Source organism: Netta rufina, assembly GCF_964035555.1.
Source record: "Netta rufina genome assembly, chromosome: 1".
Classification (NCBI taxonomy): domain Eukaryota; kingdom Metazoa; phylum Chordata; class Aves; order Anseriformes; family Anatidae; genus Netta; species Netta rufina.
Genome location: NC_140123.1, coordinates 67,204,880 through 67,220,664, shown reverse-complemented (window position 1 = coordinate 67,220,664; position 15,785 = coordinate 67,204,880). Strand labels below are relative to the sequence as shown.

Below are 15,785 nucleotides of genomic sequence, written 5' to 3'. Positions count from 1 at the left end.
CCAAGGATCATGTCACAACACTGGTTTCCATGCCATAGAGGAACAACGGAGATAATCGGGCGGGGAGCTGGAAGTGATGAAAGTAAACTTTCAGAAAAATATATATATATTAAAAAAAAAAAAAAAAGAAAAAAAAAGAAAAAAAGGTTCACTTCAGAAAACGGAGTACTGAAAAACCTGGGAAAAAAAAAATCTCCCACATAAAACCTGCTGGAAAAATGACCCTGCTGCTTCCACAGTAAGACTGACTGGTAACACTGATTGGTATACAGGTATTTCAGTCCATACAGTCCTTTTACTTTATTTTATTGAAGGAAGATGAGGGGATCAAGTATCTGGTCTCTAAGAAAGTGTTTCTGCCACTAGCTGTAGGCAGCTGTCTTAGATACCTGAGCTAGCAGGCTTGTCTTTAAGTTCTTACATTCGGTGAAGCAAGAGTGACCCCTCCAGATGAAGATTAAAGAACTAAATCCTAAGGTGCTCTCGCCTGATGTCTGAAGGAAAGTCTCTCTTCCATTAACTATAGACAAACCTTAGCACAGACACATCAGCTAAGCAGAGGCTAATTTGACAAATGCCATCCACTTCTGTACAGACTTAGTTTAGGAAAGGGGAAGGGAAATCTGTTCATGCAGGCAAGAGATGACGAAGGCAACTGAGCACCTCAGAGGGAAATACCCATGGCAGTAGCACTTTGTGGGTCTCCATTAATATGATCATGGAATCATTAGGGTTGGAAAAGCCCTCCAAGATCACCTGGTCCAATTTCCTACCACCAATGTCACCCACTAAGCCATGTCCCCAAGCACCACGTCCAGCCTTTCCCTGAACACCCCCAGGGACGGTGACTCCACCACCTCCCTGGGCAACCCGTCCCAGTGCCTGGCTGCTCCTTCTGAGCAGAAATGACAGAGGACACAGGAAGAAAAGAAAAACTTTGAGGAATCATTTTATTCGCGGGGATGCTTGTGATACACCTCCTGATTTCCAGAGGCTATGTCCAAACCACCTCTTTAAAATCAGCAGCAAAAACCAGCCCCGACCCGTGCCTGAGGCTCCCTCAGGGGGCAGGCGGCGGGCGCCCGCCCTCAGCCGCCTCACGGGGCGCCAACGGCCGCGCCGCGCGCGCCCCCCCCCCCCCCCCCCCCCCGCCCTCCCTTTAGCGCCTGCGCAGTGCGCGCCTGCCGCCACCCGGAAGTGCCCGTTCCTCCCAGCCTGCCCTGCGCCATCCTTTCCGGCCCGCGCCCGGGCAGGGTGAGAGGCGCCGCGGGGCTGCCCGCCGCCATCCGCCGCCATCCGCCGCCATCCGCAGCCATCCGCAGCCATCGGGGGCAGCCGCGGGGCCGGGATGGCGGCGGGGGCGGCTGTGGGCGTGGGGAGGGCCGTGGGGCACGGATGGGAGGCGGGGGTCGCCCGCATCGGGCCTGCGAGGAGATGGGGGGGGGGTGCGGCCTAGCCGGGGGGTGCAGGCCTGGCATGGAGATAGGGGCCGGGCTGTGGGCTGCGGGGTGCTGCTTAAATGCTGAGGGCCCGGCGGTGAGACGCTGCGGCCCGATCCGGGGTAATTTACCGGGTGTGGGAGCTGCGTGACAGCAAGGAGCCGGGGAAAGCCGCGGCGTGTGTGACGGGTGTGTGCCTGGCTGCTTTTCAGCGTCGCTCAAATGGCTCCTGCGAAGAAAGGGGGCGAGAAGAAGAAGGGGCGGTCTGCCATCAACGAGGTGGTCACCAGGGAGTACACCATCAACATCCACAAGCGGATCCATGGCGTGTAAGCGCTGGGGTTTTGTCGGTGAGGTGGGCTGTGTGTAAAGCGGCGTTTGGAAGTGGGCTCAGTGGGTTTTAAGCTGCAGAGGATGAGGTTTCCAGGCCTTAATTTGCAGGTAGAGCTGTTTACCTCTGTGCCTGAGTTGTCATTCCTACCCAGCTGAAGTCTAAAATTTAGCTCATATAGGAAGCTTTAGAAATTAAATACTGATGTAATCAAATGATTGGATTTGTGCTTAGATGGTTGTGTGAGTTGTAAATTGGGGTATGAGTTGATGTGAACAGTACTGGCTGGGTTTTGCGTGCTGTTGTGGAGAGGAGAGTAACCTTGCCCCTGACAACACGCTGAGTCTTGTAGGACCACGTAGCAGCAGCACAGCGCTGGAGAGGGGTTGTGAGAAACTGCCTTGCGCTTTGATTCTCTCCATGTGTGTATGATAAAGTCACGTGGAAGAAAACCATATCCAAGTCAAACCAGTTTGAAATTGCTGAAATTAACTTAAAGCAGGAGAGAAGTGAGACAGTGACTGCTGGAGAACTGTGGGTGAGGATGGGAGACGCTGGTACTCAGACTGCCCATCACGCTAATCCTAATGCTGATGTTCCTGTTCTCAGGCCCTCCTGTGTTGGGGAGGCATGAGGCAATAAGGTTGAAATATTTTTTGTGTAATCCTTGTCTCGTGTAAGCACCCAGCCCTGATTTCTAGCAGTAAATATCAAGAGTTCTTTCTAAGTTACGCTGAGTATAACCCACTGTGGGGCCTGAAGCCTTGTTAACCCTAGCTGTGTTTCCCAGGGTGGGTGTATACAGCAGAACAGTCGCAGTGCAGCTGTAACCATCCCTGTCACTGACAGTCTCACAAAATCTGGCAGTAATGTGCACGAGATGAGCCATGTTTGCACTACAGGTGCGGTGGGGCTTCTGGTGCAGTCCTTACATGGAGAAAATAAACATCAAATCCCATTTAACAGAAGCTGTTCCTGAGAATAGTATCAGTTTTATTTTTGTGCTGCTTATTTCTGTGCTGATAAAAGTGACTTCAAGTTTGTATGACCACTGTCATGCTGCTTTTTTTCTAGGCCTTTTAGTTACAGTCTCTATGAAAGCTCTGATCTCTTCAGTAGTAGTGCCAGAAGGGATAGCGTCAGCGTGCTAGAAATAAGAGTTAAGATCTGGGAGTTCTTGCAGCTGCAAGATTTTACAGAGCTCATTCTGCGTAAAGGTGTGTGGTTTCTGTTAGGCGTGGACCTGGAGGTGAGCAGCTACCTCCAGGTCTGGTCAAAATACGATGCAGCCAGGGTTGCTGAGCAAAATCATTTGAATCGTATGCTCGGAGAATATCGGTGTTTGACTGCTGCAACGAATGTCCAGTGCTGGCAGATCCCTGAGGTTCAATAAATGGCTCTCCTGTCTGTCCTAGGGGTTTCAAGAAGCGAGCACCGCGTGCTCTCAAGGAAATCCGCAAATTTGCAATGAAAGAAATGGGAACTCCTGACGTCCGCATCGACACCAGGTTGAATAAGGCAGTCTGGGCGAAAGGAATAAGGTAAATCTCGGCGGCTTTTGGGGTTGGAGGGAGAACTTTAATGGGTAGACGAGTCTGTAGCCTTTTTGCTGTGCATGCATTTTCTTTGCAAATGCTTCCTTTCTTACAGGGTGTGCGCTCTGCAGTTGCTGTGAGGTGTTAAGGCGACCCAAAGGGTTTTAGGAAAAGACTGTGAGGAGTGGGACCTCTTACACCATAATGAAAAGTTAATCTGGCAGAGATTTATACCGTTAGTGGTGAACTGAGCACCCACAGGCCCTCGTTTTAAACCACGTCTTGTAGGAAACAGATGCCTAGGTCTAGCCTGTGCCATGCTCACAGTCCTTACCTGGAGCTGTGCGCCGTGGCCAATCCTTCCTTCAAAAACAGCAGGAGATGGGCCCAGATGGGGTTGCTGTTCCCTGTCCTCCCTGCTAAGCTGTTCTGGTTCATACGCAGAGAAGTCGCAGCTGAGCCAGGTGGCGGCGTAACCAGAGCTCAGCAGTCAGGCAGCGAACTGGGGCTTCTTTGTACTAACTTGTGCGCTCTGCGGAGCGGGAAGCCATCGCGCCTGTCTTCCCACTGTGAGTTGAACTGCAATTTTCGCTCAGCCAGAATTGCTGATGTATGCAGAGCATCACATCTTGCTCTGGGAGGGTCGGGAGAGGCCAAAATCACAGCGTCAGCCAGCGTGGTGGTCAGGGATCCAAGTGGAGTTGTGAGAAATGCTTTTGATTTAAGAAGGGGGTGAATCGGAGCAAGTTCCTGCGTCTTAACATATGGATAAAAACACGCTGTGCTAGATCTGATTTAGTAGGTGTGCTCTGAGAAGGAACAGCAAGGAGGAATTTACTTCCCAGGTTCTGTGAGGTACTCGGAGCAAGACTAGTCCCAAGCCTGGAGTCTATCCGAGGTAGGAGGTTACTCTAGAAACAGTGCAGGCAAATTACTTGGTGCCTGCCCTCAGCATCACGTTTTGTGCAGTGTTAGGGGAGGACGTGAGGCTGTGACTTGGTGTCACAAAACCATCTCAGCGATTCAGTTGTGGTTTCATAGACATTGTGAGGAAGAAATGATGATCAGTTGTAAATAAATAAGATCTTGGTTGAGCTGTGATGTTTACTAAAATTGCACCCTGACTTGTGGCACACAGAGTGGGCAGTACTCTGACTCTTGACAGGGCACACAGGCTTTTGGGATAGTTGTGGGGTTATTTTTCCCCTCCCTATTTTCTGTTCATGAAAGAATGCCGGGCACAGGCACTGACAGGAGCCAAGTGGCTGGGAAGCAGCTCCTCAGAGAGGGCCCTGGGGGGGCTGCTGGCAGCGTGCCCTGGGCCAGGGGGCAAACCCCATTTTGGGGTGCAATAAACTGCAAATTCCTCTACCATGAGGGTGGTCAAATCCTGGGACAGGCTTCCTGCAGGCGTGGTTGATGCCCTGTGCCTGTCAGTGTTCAAGAGGCTCTGGTCTTTGAAGGTCCCTTCCGACCAAGCAGCTCTGTTCAGCTGACACAGGCTTGGTAGCAGCAGCTGCTTGCTGATCACACTCTTGCTATGCTCTGTGATCAGCTCCCGGATCAGCAGTAGACTGACTCTATGCACCCACTCTATCGTGGATTCATCTTACTCAAGGCTCAGTTAACTCTTAACCAGCTCACAATTCTTTAAGGAATTCTTGAAGAATTTCTTTAAGTACTAAAGAAAGTACTTTCTCTCTTGAAAATTAATGTCATCTTCATTTTAGGAATGTTCCTTACCGCATCCGTGTGCGTTTGTCCAGAAAACGCAACGAGGATGAAGATTCCCCAAACAAGCTGTACACACTGGTTACCTACGTACCAGTCACAACATTCAAAGGTAAGGTTGCATGCTGTCTTTTTCTCCACACCACGTTGTAGCGAGCAGCTGGCGGAGTGGGACAGCTCCTCCTGCAGTACAAAACTGGGAGGAAAAGCATGCAGAAGGGGCCGAACAGCTGGCTTAACTTCACTGCAGAGAACAGGACTGCTAGCTAGCCCGATCAGCATTAAAACCCAAACTGAGAATTCAGTGAAATAATAAAAACATAAATTTTGAGAGAATAAAAAACACCGACCATAGTTGTTAAGGTGGTTTAAGGTTTGTGTTCACCTATGTGAAGCACACCTTTATGTTGAAAGCTCAAGCTGGTTAAGCCTTCTGCTTGTCAGCTGAAAAGCATCTTGTTTTCAAAATAATTTAAGGTGGAAATTTTCATTTGTGCCTGTGTAGTTTGTTTTTCTGGAAGTAATAGCCAAACTAGCTTTGAAACTGTTGGGGGACTTCTCTTGGGAAGACTTGAATAAGCATAAAGGGAACTGTTCTTGGAATAGATACTGATACCATTTCTTGTTCTGCAGGCCTACAGACGGTCAACGTGGATGAAAACTAAACTCATTTTAATTAAAACGATAAAAAGAAAGCTTAAGTCTTTTTTTGTGTGTGTTGCCTGGTCTCTTCAAGCTCTCATCGGTAAAGCATTCAATTGAGCAGGTGTCAGGCTCTTCAAACACCTCACGTCACTGGGGCTTGTACGTAATGGTGTAATTTTATTTTTTTAATAACGCTAGGCTTCTGCGTGTGAATGTATTAGGGAAGATAAATGTGTGGGGGCAGAGTCCTAGCGCTTTGTTCCTGGGGGAATAAAGAGCCATCACACCCATATTTTAAATGCACTTTGTGTATGTAATCTCTTGGGATAGAGTCTGTGGCTGGTCTTCTTGGGAGGCTTCTCCCAAACACATCTGCACTGTGCTGTACCACGGGGTTCTGACCAGTCCACTAAATGCAAACACCACCTCAGGGACTTTGTTTAATGAAGAGGGACTACAGGCACTCACCTGCCACAAACCAAGAGGTGCTGCCACTGCAAGTCTAGTACAAAAAGGGTTTATTGAAAAGTGCATGTTTTCACAGACCAACATCAGAAGCACAGTCCATGTACACTTAACGTCTCGGCAAGACATACAAATTGGAATAGACTCAAATATATTAAAATAGTTTCAATTACCAGCATTGAAACGGTTTTCAGTATTAGTGCAAAAAAGGCAACCCAAACAAACTGCAGACGGTAGCTGAGAATTTTTTCCTGTTTTTTTCTTTTTTTAAAAAAAGGGACGATGAGACAGCTTCTGCCGTACTCCCAGTACGGAAGAGGACTTCAGTGTCTTCACGCTGTAGGCAGATGTTTCCTTTTACATTCAGAACAAGAACATAATAAATCAATGGCACAAAACAACTTGAACGCTCTTTAGCTTTTAAAGCTATTAAACTGAAAACCACAGACCAACAAATTGTTTATCAAAAGTCCACTGCTAACTGAAAGCCTTTTACAGTATGTGCTTTGGCATAGCGTCAGTGCATTTGGGTTTCTGACAGGTTTGCTGCTACTGGGTGCTTAGTTTTGTCTGTTCGCCCCGCGACTGGCAGCTCGTCCCGTTCGTTTTGAGGCTGTACTGATTCAGTTTGGCGTTCTCAAGTTTTGGTTTCAGTTCTAAGGGCTTTTCAAAGAAATTCACTAGCGACTGTTCGGTCAGGAGGGATGCTAAAATATGTTCAAAGGAGACGGTCCAGTCCCCTTCGGTTACCGGTGACGACTGAGAGTCTTTGTGAGGGGTCTTCATAGTGTCAGTAAAAACAGCGTCCTGGTCTGAGGCGGCGGCCTCGGGCTGCAGGTCCTCGGTGAACTCATCCGATCCGCTCCCCAGGCTGATGCTTCTTTGTCCGACCTCGCCGATCTGCAGTAACAGCGTGGTCACGGTGGCTATGGCTTGATACAAGTCGTTCTCCTCCGGATCTTCGTGGAACATGCTGTACAAGGTCTTGCAGAACTGAATGAATTCCCTCTGCAAAGGATGAGACGCCAGAATCAGAACTGCAGGATTCCTTGGGATTGAGGAGGGCTTTTTTCCAGCCTGCTACATTGCAGGTGAGGGCGAGTCTGAAACTTCTATTCACCAGGCAGTGTGAGGAGAGGAAGCTGCTAGAGAGGTGGCTGAGTTTTTAAACACGATGCCTTTTCCCTGATACCAAATCCTAGGTATCTAAAAGACTGAATCTAAGCGTGAACTTAAATTAGACTTTATCACAAAGAGCTCAACTGCTGTATTTAGTCAGTTGATTTCTGAATGCTCTCCACTTCTTTAAAAGCAGCCCACAACTTCTGATATACATACCTGGCTCATTTTGGGCAATTCTTTTTCAGTTTTAGTATCCTTTTCTTTGGCGAGATCCTTCAGCATCTGTTTCAACTGCTTTTGGTAATCTACTGCATCACCTGTTAGGGAGTAGACAGAAAAATGAGAACTAGTTTTCAAGTCACTGAAGTAAATCAACTCTTAAAAATAAAAACCAGAGAGCAAAGATAATGGAGCAGGGTTACCAAATGGACAGTTGGTTATCTCATTATGCACAGGGGTTAGAGAACCATTTCTGACATACCGTTTGCTTTTCCAATGACTAGTGGTCTCGAAGTTGACAGCAAAGGATTCTTCAGTGGTGACTGGCTGTCTCTTTCATTTTCTGTGAGAGCTGGCCAAAAATTGAAGTGTAATGATTAGTCCTTCAAATGCTGCGTGACGTCTATTTATGCTTTTAAAATCTACATACTTGAAGAAAGCTAAATAATAGGGCAAGTATGTTTTTAAGCAGTTACCTCATTAAATCACAATGTAAAATTATATTAATGTAAGTAAGGCTGGTGCTGCAGGGAGAGAGCAGGACGTTTGCCAAGAATGGCAGATTTAATTTAGAACTTCGCACAGAGGAAGTACCACAAAGTTTTGTCACTTCATCACAAGTGGATCAAGATGTGATAAGGACATTTTTAGTGTAAATCAAGTATAACCGTGCAAAAATGTTTTATCCCAGTTCATATTTGGCCTAGAAGTAACCTTGGAATTGGCTACAGAATATCTCAGGATGCAGCAGATGTGAGCCTTAACATCCTGCATCTATGAATTCCACCCAAAAAGGTTTTAACTGAAGTCATTTTTGAAATGCAGCAAGCATAATTACACATGCAAATCCTATATATACTCCCAGCTGAAGGAAGCAAGACAGGGTTCTTCGTTAAGCAGCCTTTTCCCAAAAGCTTTAAGCAAGAGTTTTTTGAGGAAACTGAGGTATTCGTTCCCTTTCAAGTTTCTTACCAGGCGGGATGTGGAGCTTGTAGAGCAACTTTATCTTCTCATTCATTTCTCCATTATACATGACATCTGCAAGAAAAAAAAAAAAAAGAAAAAAAAAAAAGAACAATAAGGAAGTGTACTAGAGCATTTATTTTCACAGCTTAAAATAAATCAGCCGTCTCTGTGCACAAAAGATAATTGTTTGCACGGACAATGTACGAAAACATATGGCCAGTGTATTACTTTGAAATATTTTAAGTTGTGCCTGTTAATGAGGAACAGCAGGTGACAGCCATCTGGTTTGTTCTTTGTTCTTGTAAGATGGACTGGGAGTACCGAACCCTGTGGAACTTCATCATCGTTTAAAAATATCAAGGAGAACGGCAGGGAAGCTAACAAAGACTGTTTGTTGCCACAGATAAACAGGAACATGAAAGAGGAGAGACAGAAAAATTGTTTCCTTGGGGGCCATCAGATTCTCAGTGTTTTCCCCCTTCAGCCCTTACTGCTGATCTATATAGAATAAGCCCCAGAGAGATAACTATTTCACATAGAATATAGCTAATATTTCCAGTGACCAGGAGAAATGAGATTCTAAACTTTCAAAGGGACTGAAAAACTCTGATTTATTATTTTTTTTTAATTGAAAGAATGTAAGAACTGAAATCACATAAAACAATATAGGTTGATTTTGTTAACATCAAAAAAAAGTTAAAAAGCTTAAGTGGCAAGAATATGGATTTACTTAATTTATTGAAGCTTCTGAGTACTTAATCATTTATTTTTCAGTTGGGATCAGGCAACAGTTGAGTTGCAGCACTGTTCTTCAGCCAGATTTTGGGATGGAAAGCCTCATGTCGTTAGCACAGCTGGTGGCCTTAAGCACCACACTCAGTCCTTGCTGGTCAGATTTTTTTTTTGTTCTGCTTATTGTCAACAGGAGGCAAGCAGCAGTCTTACATAATCTTATATAAGAATAAAGTAAGTCTTGAGGAAGCAATTACAGACAGTATATTGCAATTTCAGAGGTATACCGAATGTTCTGTGACATCTGTGTCCCACCCCGTGCCACCCAACCCTCGCCCAACTTCCACCCCGTGTGAGAGTGGTACCTAAGCAGCTGGCGAGCCCCTTGAACTCGATCAGACGGTCCATGTTCTCATCCAGGAGCCGGAAGGTCCTCTCGGCGAGGACATCGGTGTGCTCCCCGCACGTCCAGGGCGAGACGAGCTTGTACAGGTTGGTGAACTGCTGGGCATCGATTCGGTACTGCTCAGCGTACGGCCTGCTGGGGTCGTGCCGCTCGACGACGGGGCTCGTCGTGTCCCAGTAGCATCTGATGAGGTGTTCCCGCTAGGAGAAATCAAAGGCCAGAGAGGAATTGCAGTCTGCGGTATCAACAGAGCCAGACTGGCAGCAAAAGGCATTCACATCAAAGTAGGCTGGAAATACTCAAAATTCTCTTTGTGTGTGTGGTGTGATGATGATACTGAGACTGTTCCCGTGAGGAAAAGCAAAGTATGAATCTTTAATTAGGGTATCCAAGTGCTCTCATCATTTCCAGTGGATAATTAATAAACTTGAAGAGAAACTGGACAGAATCTTGAAGGAAATTTACTGCTGCTGACACTCATCTGGCCCACGATGTATCTAACCATCCAAAGATATAGGGGACCATAGAAAAATTAGTCACTTATGCCTGACCTGCTCATTTATTCTCTCCCAGACCTCTCTGCTTGGATACTGTTCCTATTAGTCTTCCCCTAGAGACACGCTGATGCAAAACGAAGGGTCCTAACAAAACGAGCTGCCCCAGGGGAACAAAAGAGATAACGAAAAAAGGAACCACAAAGAAACCAAGTAAGGAAAGGGAAGGAGTGCAAGCAAGTTAAAGATCAAAAACGGCAGCAAGGAACAGGGGGGAAGCACCACAGAGCAAGCTCCAGCAGCATCCTCTCGCAACCACTAATGGATCAAGGATACAGCTGCTCTTAGCCACTAAGCACATACCACAATAATATGCTCAGTGCCCAGTATTTATGGATGAACAATACACCTAAGAAATGTCCATTAGAGGTCACAATTGTATACTTGGAGCTCTAAATCAAGTATATCTGCATAATCTTAGTTGTCCCTGTCTCCAAATAACTTTTACCACAGCTCTTTCGAATACCATCCTGACACAGAGGAACCGAAACAGAGACTGCTTTTGATGTAAAAAAATAAAACTATTAGAAAACTGGGAACAGACAGCAAAGATGTAAGTTTCTGTTTTGTTTTTGTTTGTTTGTTTGTTTTCCCATGGAAAACAGAGAGTCTTACCTTTAAAGAGCATTAAGAGAGCAGGACTTAAAAGTACTACAGAGCTCTCAGTGAGAATATCTACAGATTAAGTCTAGTCTGCATGTGGAAATTAACAGAACCTGATTTCTCATGGACCGTTACCTAGCAGCAAGTTAGAAAAGAAATTCTGAAGTCTTTCTCTTTTGAATGATCAGGACGTTAGTACATCTCTTTAACAACTGGACAACCACAGAAAAGACAAAATGACAAGGTCCAGCTTCAGATCTCATCCCAATAATACACTCGGGCAGACAGAAGACCTCTCCCAGAAGTCCCAGACACAGCATCTGAAATGGCTCCACTAAGTGAAGGCTGCAGGTTATACCCAGAAGCCTCACTCCAATACCTTCATCCCCTACTTTTCAGGTACACCAACCTTGAACAAGTCATACAATTCCTCTAGATCTTCGGGAAGAATTGAAACATCTGGGATGACAACTCGGAGCTTGAAAAGAAAGAAAAAAATGCATTAGTCATAATGCTTGCTACTGTCGAGCACATGAACCCTCCCAGTGACTGTCCTTATGTGGTACAGCTGAAAACTGGAGTATTGAAAGATGTTTGCAATTTTTCCTCCTTCTTTAGGTTCACTGGTTGGACAAATCCGTGAAAAGAGAAATCCCTCAAGGGCTATTGGAAACAAAGACAGGAAGTCCCTAAGCTGCAGGTCACAGGAGGCCGGGGAAGCATCACATCAGGATCGCTCTGTTCTTGCTCTCTTCCCTGGGCATCTGCCTACGGCCACTGGCATTGGGATAAACTATCCTGCAGTTGTTCTTTATGTTATAGCCACCCCTGAAAATAACACACGTGGCTGCAGAACAAAAACACCAGCAACCCAGAAAAGAGCTTCCTTCAGAGTCAGTAATGAGTCTACAATTTTTCATGATTTGACACCTTTTAAAAAAAAAAAGAAAGCTGTCTGCCATATGGCAACAAGGGTGAGGGGAAATGTTACACTACCTCAGCCTAAACAGCATTTTACTCACCACATTTTGCTTGGTTGTATCTTCATGGCTTTGCAGAACACGGATTCTGTGTTTGTAGCGCATGTGCTCGATCTGTTCCACAGAGTGGTCTCCAAATTTCTAGAACAGAGGAACAGAAGTTTATATTTTACAGTATTTTACTATCTTTGCATTTCCAGAAAGTTTTATTTCCATTAGATTGGCAATGCAACTTTTAAAGTGTCATGACTCCCTGAAGATCCCATGGATTAAAGCATATTCAGTCTCTGAGCTGTCTGTTTAGGTAGTTATACTACACTCAGCACCGTGCATTTAAGCACTTACTCAAGGAAAAATTAAGATATGTATTAACTGTCAAAACATCCAAGTTGAATTTAAACCTTTTTCTTTTTTAAAATTATGGCTTAACTGACCAGTAGACACCAAGCTGTATTTTACCTCGTAGGAATCATGAATGAGGTTTGCAATTTCAGTCACTGGAGTGGCTTCCTGATCATCACTGAAAAATGCATGGTGATTACCAATAGGTGGCAGAGGGCTCTCCTCGTTTTTAACATGCTCTAAAAACCTGAAGGGAACAAATACAAGCAACGCGGATTACTCTGCACTATACTTTTCTCAGTATAAGTAAATTAGTCCTATGGGTCAGACTTAAAAAATACATTTGTTTTTAGTCTGCTACACTTTTCAGAAATGCCTTCAATATTACTCAACCTAGGAACTGCAAATCTGCCAAATGAATAAATGCTGCCCGAGGAAGAAAACTGTCTCCTTGAAGTCTGGAGCAGGAAGCTCGTCACTCTAAGGAAGACACTAAGAGCAACAGTATATATTGCACGCTGACGCAGTCCACGCATGTCTCGGCACCACCAGGAAATTTCACAGGACACAGATTTGTCAAATTTACAAAGCCCATTGTTTCAGGCAGACACTGCGAAAGCAGCAGGAGCAAGGTAACACAGAGGGGACTGCCTGTGCCTCCAGTTGTTATGACAACGGCACCTAAACGCCTTTGTTTCACAGCAGGATGATCTGCGAGGGAAGCGAAGCTCCCGCAGCCAGATGCCTGACAGTACCTGCTCAGAATCATCAGGGCCTGCCCGTCATCCTTGCTGTTACACAGGTCCACCGCGTTGGCTTCGAGTATGGCCAAGCCGAGCTGGAAGATGGCTTTGATCCCATCGTAGAAAAAGCAGTCGACGACATTCACAGCACTTTCCAGAGGCATGATGCTCAGAAAAAGGGTGAGGAACCACGAGAGAGAAATGGAAGCTAATGGAGTCAGGTCCTTCATATGTTCAGCCAGTTCTGGAAGCTGCTCTTTTATAAGCTCTTCGAACACCGACTGGTCTACCTGAGCACCTGCAAGTCATAAAAAACAGTATTAACCAGGCCCACTGCAGGCAAAATTATTCTTTAAAGTTAATGATCGCTGTCAACTATCAACTGCAAGGCTTCTTTGAAATTTAAACTGACAAGATACGCACACACCTACAATGAAAAATCCCATTATCTTCCTGCTGTGATCTCAGCCCCAACCCTTAAGTCTGTAATCCTTACTAAACAACTTTCTGCAAGAAGACCACGTTGGTTCTGCTAAGTGCCTTTGGGGTGCAATAAAATAGTAATAGCAGCAGCTGTTGTTTTTGGCTAAAAGAGCACATAACAGTTAAGTGATAGCAAAAGCAATCTTAAAGCATTTTACTGTTCAACTTGGGATCTATGCAATGATAATAAAGCAGCACACATTCCTCTCCAGTGTATGTACTCAAGCAAGCAGGCAGCAGAGCCTTCATTCCAGGTAACAAAATATAAAAGATGGCTACATACACTAAGCAAGAAGAAAAATATTTACACACACATATATATGTGTGCATATATATATATATTTATATACAAAAATATACACTAATATTTACACATATGTAAGTGTAAATATGCTTTTTTTTAAGACAAGATTCCAGCAATGCCCAGATAAAATCTTTCCTAACCATCCCAACCACTGTTTCCAAAGGGAGCAGATTAGGGCCCTGTTCCTTCTGTTTCAGCTAGTAGATCAGGTGCAGTCTCATGGGTGCCAAGTACAGAGGGACAATCATGTCCCTCGTCCTGCTGGCCATGCCATTTCTGATGCTGGCCCAGATGCCACTGGCCTTCTTGGCCACCTGAGCACGGTGCTGGCTCATGTTCAGCCAGCTGTTGACCAGCATCCCCAGGTCCTTCTCTGCCAAACAACTTTCCAGGCACTCTTCCCCAAGCCTATCCACCTGCATGGGGTTGTTGTGACCCAGGTGCAGGAGCCAGCATTTAACCTTGCTGAATGCCACAGAACTGGATGTGGCCCATCAATCCAGCCTATTCATATCCCTCGGCAGAGCCTTCCTACTTTCCAGCAGATGCAGGAAGATAGAGTTTCATAGCATTCACATAGCCTGTCTCTACAAACCAGACCTGACACATCAGGAATCACAGAAAATACTGAGTTGGAAGGGACCCACAAGGATCCAACTCCTGGCTCCACACAGGACCACCCAAAAACCAGACCCTGTGTCTGAGCATTGTCCAAATGCTCCTTGAACTCCAGCAGCTCGGTGCCGTGCCCACTGCCCTGGGCAGCCTGTCCCAGTGCCCGAGCACCCTCTGGGTGCAGACCCTTTCCCTAACCCCCATCCTGACCCTCCCCTGTCCCAGCTCCATGCCGTCCCCTCAGGTCCTGTCGCTGTCCCCAGAGAGCAGAGCTCAGCGCCTGCCCCTCCGCTCCCCTCGTGAGGGAGCTGCAGGCCGCCATGAGGCCTCCCCTCAGCCTGCTCTGCTCGGGGCTGAGCAAACCAAGGGACCTCAGCTGCTCCTCATATGTCTTCCCCTCCAGACCCTTCACCATCTTCATAGCCCTCCTTTGGACACTCTCTAACAGTTTTATGTCCTCATATTGTGACACCCAAATCTGCACACAGTCCTCGAGGTGAGATCTCACCAGCCGAGCAGAGCAGGACAACCACTTCCCTCGGCCAGCTAGCAGTGCTGTGCCTGACACACCCCAGGTTACACACCCCAGGAGCTTTAACCAAAGATACTACAAGTTAATGATGTTCCTCAATACAAAATTTCAATTATTCTATCTTTCCTTTCAAGTTATTTTAGGTAGTTGCTCTTTCTCATTGTCCATATTCTGTGGACTACGCTAATACTGGGAGTCAACTTCAATTGCCTTGGTCCTGATACGTATATGCCCCTAGCACTCAAAACTTCTGCTGTCCAAAGGCAGAACAGATCCTGGACAAGCTGTGGCAGAGAACTAGCATCTTTTGGTTTTGCATCCAAATCATAAAAAAACAGGTATGATAGTTCTCTGCCTTAGAACTTCTCACATTAAGCCACAAAAAGCTTCTGCCAGTCAGTGAACAAACATTTCAATACCACAAATCGAAAATAAGTACCCAGGGACATGCAAAGGGCTTTTATGAAACATGCTTTGAAGGGACAGCCTTTTCATGTCAGATGATCATGAATAAGAAGGATAAAGAAAACAGAAGAGAAAACAGACTGCGGTTACTCAACAGAGAACATTTGTTTTGTTTTAACAATTTTTTTTTTTTTTTTTATTTTAACAATTTAATAGCCATAGCTAACAGTTGAAACAAAGCTACGGCAGGTTTTAGCAGTATTTGAAGGAATCTAGAGAGAGATAGACAGACACATAGAAAGATCATTCCAGCCTCAGCATGGGAGAGGCTGACAAAAGCAGACATTTAAAGGGAAGAGGCAATGCTAACCAGATCTTTTGCAGAATATCGCATTATAATTAAATGTTGACATTGTACATGAAAGTCAAGCAGGTGTATTCCAAGTTACTTTTATGCCCACCTTTTCATTAGCCTCCCAGAAACCATGGTATCTGAGCAACTGAATCTCTAGTGTATTAAATCATGAAACCATAGTGAGGTAGGAAAATACCAGGGTATCCATTCAAAAAATGATGACCCAAGGTGCCAACTAAATGACTTCTCCAAGACTGAAAAGGCAAATCAGAGAAATG

The 15,785-nt window shown here is 45.6% G+C and overlaps 2 protein-coding genes across 3 annotated transcripts in view; one reads left to right on the top strand and one right to left on the bottom strand.

Moving 5' to 3' along the window:
- Positions 1-1,187: 1,187 nt before the first annotated feature.
- RPL31 (ribosomal protein L31) lies at positions 1,188-5,737 on the top strand. Its single transcript, XM_084305922.1, has 5 exons — positions 1,188-1,254; positions 1,652-1,768; positions 3,186-3,311; positions 5,036-5,148; positions 5,670-5,737. The coding sequence occupies exons 2-5, from the start codon at positions 1,662-1,664 to the stop codon at positions 5,699-5,701; spliced, it is 378 nt and encodes a 125-aa protein (XP_084162048.1). The 5' UTR covers positions 1,188-1,254; positions 1,652-1,661; the 3' UTR covers positions 5,702-5,737.
- A 472-nt stretch (positions 5,738-6,209) lies between these two features.
- Positions 6,210-15,785, bottom strand: part of TBC1D8 (TBC1 domain family member 8) — a gene marked incomplete at its 5' end in the record, with an annotated part of 46,304 nt that continues 36,728 nt past the window's right edge. For both annotated transcript variants that reach the window (XM_084305916.1, XM_084305917.1), the window contains 9 exons: positions 6,210-7,154; positions 7,485-7,585; positions 7,750-7,839; positions 8,460-8,525; positions 9,551-9,791; positions 11,158-11,226; positions 11,771-11,869; positions 12,188-12,317; positions 12,826-13,111. In XM_084305916.1, coding sequence (XP_084162042.1) covers positions 6,696-7,154; positions 7,485-7,585; positions 7,750-7,839; positions 8,460-8,525; positions 9,551-9,791; positions 11,158-11,226; positions 11,771-11,869; positions 12,188-12,317; positions 12,826-13,111 — 1,541 coding nt within the window. In that variant the 3' untranslated portion in view covers positions 6,210-6,695. The remainder of the gene's footprint in view (positions 7,155-7,484; positions 7,586-7,749; positions 7,840-8,459; positions 8,526-9,550; positions 9,792-11,157; positions 11,227-11,770; positions 11,870-12,187; positions 12,318-12,825; positions 13,112-15,785) is intronic.

What these genes read in the sequence shown, in the direction of transcription:
- RPL31 (XM_084305922.1), top strand. Translation starts at nt 1,662, where the DNA reads ATGGCTCCTGCGAAGAAAGGGGGCGAGAAGAAGAAGGGGCGGTCTGCC. An exon ending in CACAAGCGGATCCATGGCGT is followed by an intron (nt 1,769 to 3,185) that starts GTAAGCGCTGGG and finishes TGTCTGTCCTAG; the next exon opens with GGGTTTCAAGAAGCGAGCAC. An exon ending in GTCTGGGCGAAAGGAATAAG is followed by an intron (nt 3,312 to 5,035) that starts GTAAATCTCGGC and finishes TCTTCATTTTAG; the next exon opens with GAATGTTCCTTACCGCATCC.